The sequence below is a fragment of the Chamaea fasciata genome, unplaced genomic scaffold (assembly GCF_029207755.1).
Source record: "Chamaea fasciata isolate MVZ Bird 193981 ecotype frontalis unplaced genomic scaffold, bChaFas1.0.hap1 SCAF_9, whole genome shotgun sequence".
Lineage (NCBI taxonomy): Eukaryota > Metazoa > Chordata > Aves > Passeriformes > Sylviidae > Chamaea > Chamaea fasciata.
The window spans coordinates 8,614,135-8,626,994 of NW_027094094.1; the positions used below are offsets into that span (position 1 = coordinate 8,614,135).

Consider the following 12,860-nt stretch of genomic DNA (forward strand, 5'->3'; position numbering starts at 1 on the left):
CTTTCACCACTGCTACGCATGCGAAAGTGCGCTGAGCAGGGAGAGGGCCAGTGCAAATGCATTCCATGGGAACTCAAAGCAAACGGGATGTCTGACAACTAGAGCTGGCTGCAATTTGCCACAGTTTTTACACTTTTTTTCCTGAGGAAGTTTTCCACTCGGCCTGCAAATCTTTCCAGCCAGATAAGATGCAGTCAACGCATAAATGAGTTGACAAGTCATTCTCTGCACATACTAAGTTGCTTTTATTAATCCAGAACTGCATGCTACAGATACTGTACAGCATGAACATTTATTCATTACAAAAAAATGGCTTCCAAACCATTAAAAATGAAAATCGGAATAAGAGCATAAAACGGAACAGTAACATCACAACTGTTAGGAAACATTCAAAGTATTCACAAAAAATGTTATAGTTAGCATCTTAATAAACCAGAGAAAAATCTGAGACAGTTTTACAATCGCTTCATGTCAACTACAATGGCACTGAATGAACAGATGAACAATTTTTCAGCTTTATACAGCGTTTTTTGCAACATCAACATGCCTAGGTTTTTTTTTTGTTTTAAGTTTGCTACCTACCTGTATGTAGTAAGTGTACATAAAAGTGGCAGTCTGATTTTCCTTTTATGAATAATCTAATATACAGAATTTGGCCCTTAAGGGTTTATACCTCTTCATTTTAAATGCTTTCCGGACAATCTGCTACCAAACACGTCTGTTATAGGTGACATTAAAACTACATACATATCTACCTATGTAACATCACAGCAAAACATGATGAACAAAAAATTTACAGCATTAAAAAAAATAATAAAGTTGTCGGGAGAAAGTTAAAAGTCACTGAGAATTTTGGCACATAAAAATTTTGCACACAGCCTACAGTCCTAATGTCGCAGGGGATTCAGCTGCAGTTCTGAACGGGAGACACTTGGACCTTGCTATTTTTCAAACAGCATTGCTAAAAATTCCCTTGCTAAATTTTCAAGTCTTTTTGAGTGTAATGGCTTTTAAAGCAATTTTATTCTTTACACTATTGATCCTTGAAAAAATGCATCTGCGAATGTCCATTTGGTGGCAACTGTATTTCATATAGCAAAAAAAAAAAAAAAAAAAAAAAAAAAAAATCACAAAAAGAAATCAAAAACAAAATCCCGGAAAAAATATATATATACACATTTATATATAAACTTAAAAACCTTGTACAAATGAGTTGTTATATATAAGATGCTTACACTAAAGGAAAAAAAAAAAACCCTTTATACAATGTTTCAAGGAAAAAAAAAAGAAGAAAAAAACATTTAAAAAGGGACAACATACAGATACAACAAGCAATTTCTAAAGCAATAAATACTACTGGTCCAATAGCGTTGTGATACTTTTAATTGTTGAGTAGCGTCCCCTCCCCCAAAAAGAACAACACCATGGAACAAGGTATATTAACACATTTTTTTAACCCTTTGTTTCTGTACATTTAAACAATAACAAGTAACATCACAATAAAGGTTGTTTCACACAAGGAAGAAAAAAAAAGAAGTAGTAGCGGCACCGCATTCATTATGCCCTTAAAGGTTTAAAAACCAGATGTAAAATGATTGGTTCGCAAGCTCGTATTTAATACAAATAATAAAGAACCAATGCCTCTGGCAAGGGCTGCTTCAAAATTGCTTCTTTTTTTTTTTTAATTTTTAAAATCAGTCTTTAAAACTAAGCTATTGGAACTACATAACAATTATGTATATATATATATTTTTTAAACGCTACAAAGACTTTAAACAGCTGTTGATAAAAATTTTGGCAGAATCATGAGGCTTTTCTCATCTACATATTTAAAAAGGAGAAATTGAAATAAGAATGGGTCAAATATTGACCAATGAACTCGATAAAACATCAACTAATGTAGCCACATGGCACAAATTAAAAATGAAACCGAGAAACGACGACAAACAGCGGACGACAACAAGGAGAAGAAAAAAAAATAAAGAAAAGGAAAAAAAAAAAAACAACAAAACCCCAAACACCAACAGAATTCAATCCCCCCAAAAGGAAACCGAAAGGGCTAACGAGGCTAAAGCTATTCTAAGGACTTCGTTACAAGGGAGAGCGGCTGGGGCTGTGTCCCCGCCAGCGAGCTGTGGGAATGCAAGGAGGACGTCGAGGGCTGTGCGAGGGATGCGGCGGCGGCCGGCGGGAGGGCGGCCGGCGGGTGGTCCAGGGCCCCGTTGGGGCAGCTGGCGGCGGGCAGGGCGCCGGGCTTACTCGCCGCGCTCTCAGCGAGCGCCAGCGAGGATGGCGGCGGCATCATCACCAGGTGCGCCAGCGGGTCCGGCTTCAATGAGAGCGAGAGGGGTTGCGTTTGTTCAGTCTGTGGTTTCGAGTCTCTGGAGGGGGAGGCGAGCATGGCAGGGGAGGACGGAGGAGAGTCTAGTAAGCTTCCATCTGAAGAGGGTGGGCTGACGCAGCTGCCTTCACCTTGTATGTAGCGAACGCACTTTTTTTTTCTCCTAGAAACAGGGAGAGAGTTATCTGTGAATAAAGGGCAGAGACGCTGATGGAGACAGTCATCTACAGCAAAGAGCCGTCAATCAGCTACTCTGGGCTCTGCACGGGTGGCAGCCTGGCCCCACGTGCCATCCTGGGAGTCTGGCAGGGTGTCCTCGGCACCAAGCCTGCTCGGGAATCTCCCCTCGGCTAACAGATTTAGAAAGGTTTCACCAATTAATTGTCTCTTCATCCCCCTCCTCTTCAGGCCGCCTTCTTTCCTTATTTTCATATTCAGAAAACCAGATAAATGAGTTTTGGAGCCCACTGCTCTAATCTACAAACTTTCCTCCATGGAAAAAAAAATATTAAAAAGCAACCTAATCCTCCTAAAGTAAAAACCCTGGATAGCTGATGGTATCTCATGATGTCCCATAACGCTGTCCAACTCAACGGGGCTATAGCTACACCTGCGTCACCTGTGGTCTCTTACGGTGCCCTGCCCTTGGGAGGCAAGACTGGCTGCAAACTACTCATTGCTTTCTCCTCTGTTAAGAACCACACCAAATCCAGAAATATCAGTCAGACAGGAGGGATATATAACAGAGAGAACAAGAGAGAGGGGAAATAAAAACAAAACAAACAAACAAAGCAAACAGAAGAAAAAATAGGAAAACAGGAAAAACAGAGTATGATCCAAAATAACAAGAATAACTGGTTGTATGGCCTGCAGGTTGTGGCTTTAAATCGACTCAGTTTTACTTTTTGTTTTAGGGGAAAGTGGTAGATTTGGGAAGCTGCTTGTCTGCATTTTGGGGATTTTCCTCTGAGAGGCCATCCATGTAACTCCAGAGTGGGATCCAATTTCAGTAGGTGAAGAGCACGACGACAGGTACAAAGGTGAGGAGCAACATGGATCTTATTTCACACCAGGGAATATGAGAGTCTCGCAAGAGCCGCTCATCTTCAAATAAATAAATGACCCGACAGAGATCTTTTCTCCTCCCTCTGTCCACTGGATAATGTAAAGGAGCAATGAAAACAGATGACAGTTTCACACCATCTCTCTTGCAAAGTATGTGCAAGACAATTCTAGCAGTAGGACAGAAATAATGAGTCAAACAACCACAGCATCTGGCAGAATGATGTCCAGTGGCCACCTTGACCCTAAGCATGCTGCCTCTCCAGCCCTCCTAGCCACAGTCACACAACCCATGGGAAGTGCTGAAGTGCTGTCACACAGCCCAAGGCATAGGGCAAGCCTGTCTCGAGCAGCTCTGCCACAAGAACTTTGGATGCTCAGCTAAGCTGCACAAAGCCACCAAGGTGAAGGAGGAGGTTGTCCTCCCTCTCCAGTGGATACATCACCCCAGCTCTGCAACTTCAACAGAGGGAGCGCCCGGGTGTGGCACAGCACCTGAGAGTCACTGGGGGACATTCCCTACTCCAGCAGGTGCCCCAGTTCCCCTGCTGGTCGCCAGTGTTCTCCCCTGTGTATGGCGTTTGACTAGGTTAAACCAAGCTCGGCCCTCGAGGCAACGAGGACAGATGTTTCTCATCTGCAAAGGAGATCAAAGTAGCTTGATCCTGGAGTTAAAACTATCATCTCCCCTAGTCAGGAAAGGAACAACAACCCGAGCACCCATCTTTCACCAGTTTCAGTGAGGGAACAGTACTGTGACATCCCTTTCTCCAGAGACTCAGGTCTGCTCTCAGATCCTGCTCCATGTGCCACACGGCAAGGTAAGGGGTTAGGGCTATTAGGGTTTTAACCACGTTAGCCTGCAGATCAATACATGCTAAAAACTACAGACAACCATGCAACTTAAATGTTAAAAAGAAAGAAGGAAAGATAGAAGACAGCAAGTAATGGCTGTAAACCATGCTTTATTAGAGCAACGTTAAAAGACAGGAAAAAAATTAATTTGGTGGGCTCAAAACAGACCTTGTTAATTCTTCTACATCAACAAACAACACTGGAGATCTCTGGCTCTTGGCTAAGGACAGTTCTGCTGTTCTCTCTCCCCTCTCCTCTCTCACCACTTCCTACTTCAGCTGTGCAGCACCACCAGGGCCGCAGTTCCTGTTTGGACCTCCTGTACAGCTCCAGTGGCAAAGCAGGACAGTTTAGCTCCACAAAGCTCACCAATATTGGTGGAAAGAGGGGTTCTTACAATCTGGAGACTGCACAACTCCCTCTCCATCCCCAAATTAAAATTACTTGCAAGCAGAGACCTAAGCTCTGCCCGCCTCATTGATGGGGGTCATAAAGTCCTTTATCTGGACTGCTCTGAACCTACAGGGCAGAGAATTATTTAACTGGAGGCAGTTTGAATCTAGTATGCCAGCATTTCAAATTTATTTTTTAACATTATTTAAGTTTTGTGGTCTGAAAGAAAGAACTCTCATGGCAAAGCAGCCTTAAACCAGGTTTACCTGATTTTCTGACACTGCAGAGTTAACAACCTTTTAAAAACCAAACTCATTGCTCTGCTACCTGAAGTAATTTTCCTTTGACTAGGATTAAGGGAGTATATTGCTCCTTTTGCTAAATTCTTTACTATAGTGTGGCCACTTGTAGTCTGAAAAAAATATTTACTGAAATCATGATGGCTCAAGGGGGGAGACATTTCTGCAATCTGTGCCAATTACACCAGGGGTTACCTGTGGTCACGTACCTGTCAGGGTTAAGTGGAACAAAAGGTTCAGAGAGCAAATTTTAGCAGATATGAAGACCACCAGGCAGCTCTGGGGAGGGGGAATAAGTAAAAATCTAAGGAACTACTTGTGCCTCAGTTTTGCTCTCCTAAAGGATGGAACAAAAATATTACATATCTCCCCCTCAGAAGCACCAGTGAGGATTATTCACTTGTGCATTGTTCTGAAAGTGTTAACTTGCTACATAAGTAAGGCAAACACCAACAGATCTGACCCCACTTGCGCTGCCCTTGAAACTAGCCGTGGAACAGCACCAGGAAACCTGTAATGCTGCAATTGCCATGAGTAAAAGCCACAGAAGACTCCAAGGGTTTATTCAATTGCTGTGGGCCAAGATGTCTCAGTTTTCACCACAGCAGCAAACTGCACATCTTTAGCACCTACCTAAGGTGTGCTACAAAATGCTACCATGCTAGCAAATGCAATGTTATAATGGTTAGGACCAGAACTAGGAGAGAAATGGTCTAATACCTAGTGGTAAAACCTCCATGCATTAAAAAAAAACAAAACAAAACAAGAAAACAAAACAAAAGGAAAGCAGCTGACTCTGAATCCAAAACTATCAGCTATACCACTGAAGTTGTCCCTGCTGCACTGAAAAGACTTCTGACCAAAATCTAGTGTAAGAGAGGGTTTATGCTTCACAAGTAACCTAAGCACTGTACAGACCAAATAAAAAGTTTCCTTGCTGATAAAATGTAGCTTTAAAAGTATGTTGCTTACTTAAGCAGCCAGGAAAAGATAAAACAACACAAACATGATGTGCCCTCAGTTCTGGTACTTGGCATGCAGAGCCTGACATGCTTCACATACTCTATCTCTAGACTACACAAATATCTGCTGATAGTGTGCAGCAAAGTAACCACAGAATAGAGCCTAACTAAACACAGCACTGCAGTCCTTGGCTAGCATGAGATTCAAGCCTCTTGACACAGTGAAACTGCTACTCAGCTCTTCTGGACTGAACCCTTCTCCCTTTAAACACTAAGACACTGCTGCTTTCCCAGCTTGTTTAACACATGTCCTGGTACTGACACGTAAACCCAGCATCCCATACTCCTGTGCCTCAAATGGGACAACACACAACCTGCAGAAGGCACTTCTGGTGCCTCCTCTGGTACATTGACACACACCACCACCCTCAATCCATGTTTCCTCGACACTAAGCACAGACAAGACTGCGTGCATACACGAAATACAATGGACGTCTGAGCTACATTCTAAATGAGATGGAGCACATGGGACTGGCATGAGTAAGAGGGGAAAATGTGGGAGAGGAATCACTACACACAGAGTGTGGTTTGGGTTGAAATACCTACCATCATAATATTCCAAATTCAAAGACTGCTTGTATCAGAATAAAGAAACAACAAATTTAACCAAATGCGATCATATAAGGAAAAAGGAATGAGAAAAGAACTACTCGGTATCCCTCCACCAAGAAAGCAGTACGTACTGAGTTACACATGGAATTAAACTCCAGTAGAACATGGGCTGCCGGAATTTGGGCTCTCTGATGTCTTTCATCTCCTTTTAATGCTGGAAACTGTGCTACTAAAGTTGTAATTAGTTTTGTCTAGAGCGCAGACGTTTACAGCTCACTTGTTGGGATAAAATTTAAGAAAAATATATTTTTGTGATTAGAAAAAAAAGATTTCAGATAATTAAAAAAATTATATAAACCTTACTGAGGCATAGAAGCCAACAGGTAGCTGTTTAATTTTTCAAATACCAAAAGAATGAATACAATATAAGCTGTAAACACTGGCTTTTACATCTCAAATAATGAGAACAACACTAGTGCTGCAGATCCCAGAACCTTTTTAAAAAGCCTTTGCAGGCAGGGGACATAGACCCAAATGAAAGACAAAATATAAATGTCCAGCTAAACATTAATTTTGATGACAATCTGGAAAAAGGAAAAAAAAAAAAAGCCAAAAAATTGCCAGCTTTAAGGACTTTGAGTTTTCTTGTTCCCAGTTCTACCACCAGGGAGAGGTTATTGGTAAAGAAAGAAAGAAAATGGCATTAAATTAGCAAGAAATTCCAAAGATCAAAGATTATTAGCAATTGATGCTGTGGGAGAGAGAAAGGTGGGGAGTGGGGAAAAAAGATTAAAAAAATAAAATCACACAAATGCACTAAGAGGACAGATTGCTTTTATTTCCCCAAAGGCCTAGTGGGTAGTTTTATACCTGCATGGTTTGCACCATAAACTCTGTCGGTCAAGCCCGAACAATGCCCGACACTTCTTTGGAGTATTTGCATCTGTTAGCATAAGGTAAACACAAAAAATACAACACAATGGTGGATAGAGCTCATTTGGTCTGCGTCATCTTAGCTACAGCTACGTTCAGCTTTCAATCACCTCCGTTTTATTTGGTAATCTCCCCTCGTACCAAGGGCAGGAAGGAAAACAGGACTTTCACAATGAGCCAAAGGAAAACAACAAAAAAAAAATCTCCGACACAGCCACGAGCCTGTGTGGTGTCGGTACTGCACTCAGTGCCGCGTTATCAAGGGCTTTGGGAATGACTTTCCTTGGGTGGAGGCTTGGAAGGCAGGAGTGTGGTTGAGCCACGGATCAGATGGGCTTAAGGTTGATGCTGTTTTACAGTGGGTTTTTTGGCTAGCAGCAGCAAAGAGGAAGGCAGGAAAAAAAAACCAACCAACCAACAAAGAAAACAAAACAAAAAAAAAAAAGCAAAACCCTTTCGGAGAGACGATTACTGATGGCAGTGTCCCACTCCCTTGTGTCTTCTAGATCACAACACAGAGCTACAAAGCAACAAGGCAGGAAAAAAAAGGGGAAAGTACCAAATAAACCAGCTGCAAATCAGCCATAGCGAGTCTGGGAAAACTATACACACCTGCAGGGGCCGCACCAGTTATTCTGTTGATCAAGGCCAAAGCGCGCTCGGCATTTCTTAGGAGCGCTCAGGTCTGAATGAGTTCAAGAAAAGCGAGCAGAAAAGGGAGAGAGGAAAAAAAGAAAAGGGGAGAGGGGGGAGTGAGAGAGAGAGAGAGAGAGAGAGAGGAAGAGAGAAAAGGGGAGAAAAAAGAGAAAGGTAAAAATAAGGAAAAATAAAAATAAAAAAGGGAATAAAAATCAATGTCCTCGTTATTAATTGCAAATATTGACTTTTGATTTAAAAGTTAAAAAAAAGTGATAATTACATTTTTATTTAACTCTTGAGATTAGCTGTTGCAATTAAAGCTGCAGTATCCCTTTATAAAGGACTGTTTCTTTCCCTTTTAAGAGAGCAGGTAGAGGAAAGTCTTTGTGGTTGGTCTAGCAGGATGTTTCAGGCAAGATTGATTTGGACTGGGTTTTTTAATTCTTTTTTTTCTCTTTTTTTAAGAAGGGGGAAAAAAGGAAGAAAAGAAGCTGAGTATGAAAGTTAGATCCTGAACATGCTTTTTTCTTCAACTCAGATACAAAATAAGAGGAAAAAAAAAAAAGAAAGAAAAAAAAAAAAAGAAATTATATCTCCTGGGATAATGCAGCTTTTGGAATAACATTCAATTTACTTGTTTTCATTAATTTGTATTTAAAAGAATGGATAAGAATAAGCAGATTGCGGAATGAGTATGTTAGTATCAGCCAGAAAATAAAACATAAAGCATGGCAAGGTGCTGAGTTAGTACAGCTAGTGAATTGCAATGAATAGGCTTGAGTAGAAAGGAAAAAAAAAAGATCCAAAACTAAAATAAGAATAAAAAAATGCGTATGCATGCTAATGTGAGAAGACTTAGTGGGAGCCATGAAAAATGCCATTAGATTAAGGAGGTTCATTACTGACTTGCTTCCATTCTTTATCAGTCTCTTTAAAGAAATACTGCATATTCAATTTGCACAGTTAGTACAACTCTTGCGTTATTTTTACTGCATTACTGTTTTAATAGCAATTGTTACAAAAACAAAAAACAAAATTAAAAAATACTATCAAACATAATAGATATAAAGATATATAGATAATAAACACTATCAAAACGTGTGGATGGTATTTTTTTCTTAATGTCATAAGTGTTTAATGTTAAAATCTATAATGGCAGGAAAAAAAATTAAAAAGCAGTTTATAAACTATTTTAAATGACTCAAAATGACGTTAGCACCTGTAATCGGAGGAAGTGAAAGGCAAGGATTTAGGAAACATTCGCTGTGTTCTGAAAAAAAAGAACAAATTATACAAAGGCTTCAAAAAAACTAAGTTAGGGCTTCTTCAAGATCCACTATGAGATTGCCTATGCAGTATTTCTAATTTCCTATATAGAATGGCAAACCTCCTTAATTTAAGATGGGTGCGATTTACCACTGTAAGGCATGCATCAGGACATCCAGGGACAGCCCAAATTAATAGCACACGCACACGGACACGCGCACGCGGAGGAAGCGGACGGCCGGGTAAACGATGGCATAGGCATTCCAGCTACGGCTCTGCGGCTACAGGCTCGGCAACTACACGGACAAACTCAGCTACTGCCACACGAGGAGGCTCTGACATGCAATGGCTGGGTTACTAGTTTTAGGAGGGCGGTAACGCGTGGATAATTGGAGTGCATTTAAAAAAAAAAAAAAAAATAGCTGTCTAGCATAGGGATTGGCTCCCCTGAGGCCAGGAGACCTGTGCCCACCTCCCCCGTACCTACAAGGGCCACACCAGGACTGCCACACTTCCACTAAGCAAGAGATTTAGACTTATCTTTACTTACCATTGGTCTCTCCTGGCTGCTTATCCCTTTTCCTCTTCTTCTTCTTTCCCTGCAGAAAACATACACAAAGGAGAAGGATTAAAATAAAACCCTGAACAAGTGTCCTTGCAAGGGGGCGCCGAGCAATGAGGCTGCGGCTGGAGCAGGAAGCTCCCAAGGGGGGGACACTGAAGTGTGACACTGGCTCACCCCCGGTGCAGGGAACTTTGGGAGGCCCCATGGAGATGCTGCACCCCGGGACTGACTCTGCCTGCCCACCCTGTGACTTTTCAGACAACCTCACTGCAGCCTCCCCAGTGCAAACACCCACCAAGGCCATGGGCAGCTGGGGCAGGGGCAGAAGGACTTGCAAGATGCTACTTTTGAGCAAAGATCATCATGAAGCCAAAAACATTTGACACGTGTACACTCCTACATGCAGAAGTTTCAAGAATCATTTGTGGCCATGTATTGATGGGGCAGGGAAGGGAAGGAGAGGGAGGTTAGAAAGGGGAGAGGGAGGTCACACTGAGCCCCTGGAGTTTCTCAGGACCAAACACCAAACATTTTCAAGCACATAAGGAAGCCCACAGTAATGAGCAAATCCTAACCTACAGTTATATAGTTCCACTGACCACCTAGAAAGCAATGCCAGGACAAGAAAAAAAAATCCAGACATAGCCAAAACCCTTCCCACATTTTGTTCTATCACAAGGAAACAACCAGCAGTATCTTGCTAAACTCTATCCCTTTCCCAAATGCTGTACCACAAGATGATGAAATTTGTTACTGTTTTTGACCGGAGGGAGAAAAGCCTGTTCTGCTTCCAACAGTGTGGGAGAGGGCAGCTGGGAGCCCAGCTTCTGTGAAAACACAGTAATTGCTTTCCAATAGAAAAAGTACGAAGTAATAAGCATAGCTCAAAAGAGAAAAGCTATTTTTCCAAGAAAACTCCTCTAACACTGAGGTACTGGGTTTGCAGACTAGTACAACAAGGCCAGTGCAGGCAACAGAGTAATTTCATTTTCACTGCTCCCCAAATGCTTAAAGTAACAACTTTTGGGCTAGCAATGTCAGCTGTGAACAGCACAAGAATTCCTGGCTTTTGAAGACATAGTAGCAAGTGCAGCTGGTGAGAAGACCTCAGAACAGCAGTCCCTTGAGGTCAAGGGGCAACAAACATATCTTGGAAGAAGGAATCTCACTGAACTTTAGAAGGGTTGGATGTATGTGGGAAAGCCAAGAGGTTCTACCACACAGAGGACATCTTTCTGAGTAGATGGATTCCAGATACATGGTTAAGATGGGCTTCAGCATGACACATCCACATTTGGGATGCTCCCTATGATAGGTTTCCTGGCATGTATTAATAAAAAATTCCCCAACATGAAAGCAGGACATTGATTCATCGTTGTCCTGGTCTTCCTCCTCAAACCTGGCCTCGTGGCATGGGTTTTCTGCACTCATCCCCTGTTGCTTGCTCAGGGCTGTAAAGTGCCCTCCTGTTGTCCAGGCTTTTCCAGGTTTATGAGATCCTTCTGGAGATGGAGAAAGCTGTGTGCACTGTCCATCTCAAAGGAACTTTAAACAACACGCACATAACCCTGCAGCCTGGATGTTGATGACAAATAATCTCTGACACCTCTGAGGTAATTTTTCGAGATATGAAAGTTGTCAATTGCTAGAGCAGGCATCAGTCTAACATGACAGGCAGACAAGTGTTGCTCCTAAAGCTCCCTGAGAACAGAATAGGGAAAAGCATGGATGCAAGAGGTTCAGACTCTGCTCCATCTATATTGATCTAGATTGACAATAACTCTGTGAAAATCAGTGAATTTTTCCAGCTTTTAACGATATAACCAAAACCAGACAACTGCCTCAAGATCATAAGCCCGACTTTTATCTAATCTCAAGGAGGCCACTGGCATAATTAACAGACTGCATCTGCGGCAAATTTGCCTAATTTTTGCAGTACATTTGGGAATTCAAAGGCTATTTCAATTTGAGACCATATAACTCCTTCACTCAAGGGCCAGCCACAACAAAGGTCAGGAGTCACCTGCCTTTCACAAGCTCTTCAAGCCAGGTATTAAAAGTACTGTAATGCCTTTAGGGAACAATCTGTTAAAAACAGCTGATCTACAGGAATATCAGCCAGGGACCAGGAATTTCTCATTCCTTTTCAACACAAGCTTTTAAAACTCTTCCTAACAAAGAATGGACAGAGGTCACACCAACTTCTTTACACCCTTTTCAAAGGAAACAGGGAGAAGAATAATCTGATTTGCTTGTTCAGTTTCTGGGCTACAAGAGGATATTAGACTATGCAGATAAATTAATATATGGACTTAAGATAGACAAAGAACTGTGGCTGCAGTTTTTCAAGTGCTCTGCAGAAGACAACACTTTTTCTTTGCCTAAGATTTTTCTCCCAAGACTTGAGCAGATTGTAACATTTTCTGTCATCATACTATATAAATTTTTACACTGCAAGTAAATACAGATGTAAATACCTGCTAACCATTTTGGCAGCTCCCTCTCCGGAGTCAAACCAATATGGGTTTTGACAGGTCTGCAGAGTCCTTTGGTACTAATTTTCTAGACAAGGAGTGGGTGAGGTAGCTGGACCCTTACATACTTCTGAGTCCAGCACTCAGCACTGCTAAACATCTTATATTAGATCTCACGAAGAGCCAACGTGCCTTGTGACACCAACAAGCCACGAGGCTGAAAGCTGCATTTCCTGAATGCACTGCTCCGGTCTCTGAAGACCTGGGCTACAGCTGGCCTTATCCTTGAGCCTGATGTGAGGTGCTTAACAATTTAACCACTTCAAGCAGCCCAAAATCGCTCCCCTGCCAGACGTGTGAAAGGCTCAAGACCCTGCAAACGGCTGAGGGAGGAGGGGCACTCAGGAGAGCTGTGAATGGACCAGCAGAGGAGACATAAATAAATCCTGTGGATGATGC

The 12,860-nt window shown here is 42.0% G+C and overlaps 1 protein-coding gene across 11 annotated transcripts in view; it reads right to left on the reverse strand.

Annotated features, from left to right (window-relative positions):
- Positions 1-221: 221 nt before the first annotated feature.
- TCF7L2 (transcription factor 7 like 2) overlaps positions 222-12,860 on the reverse strand; it is a 172,857-nt gene continuing 160,218 nt past the window's right edge. For 4 of the 11 annotated variants that reach the window (XM_066190909.1, XM_066190908.1, XM_066190916.1 and 1 more), the window contains 4 exons: positions 9,913-9,961; positions 9,316-9,366; positions 8,070-8,142; positions 222-2,504 (listed from right to left, as the gene is read on the reverse strand). In XM_066190909.1, coding sequence (XP_066047006.1) covers positions 2,075-2,504; positions 8,070-8,142; positions 9,316-9,366; positions 9,913-9,961 — 603 coding nt within the window. In that variant the 3' untranslated portion in view covers positions 222-2,074. Of the gene's footprint in view, positions 2,505-6,517; positions 6,544-7,394; positions 7,468-8,069; positions 8,143-9,315; positions 9,367-9,912; positions 9,962-12,860 lie in introns of those variants that run through there. The other 7 variants (XM_066190919.1, XM_066190918.1, XM_066190914.1 and 4 more) reach the window with 5 other exon arrangements.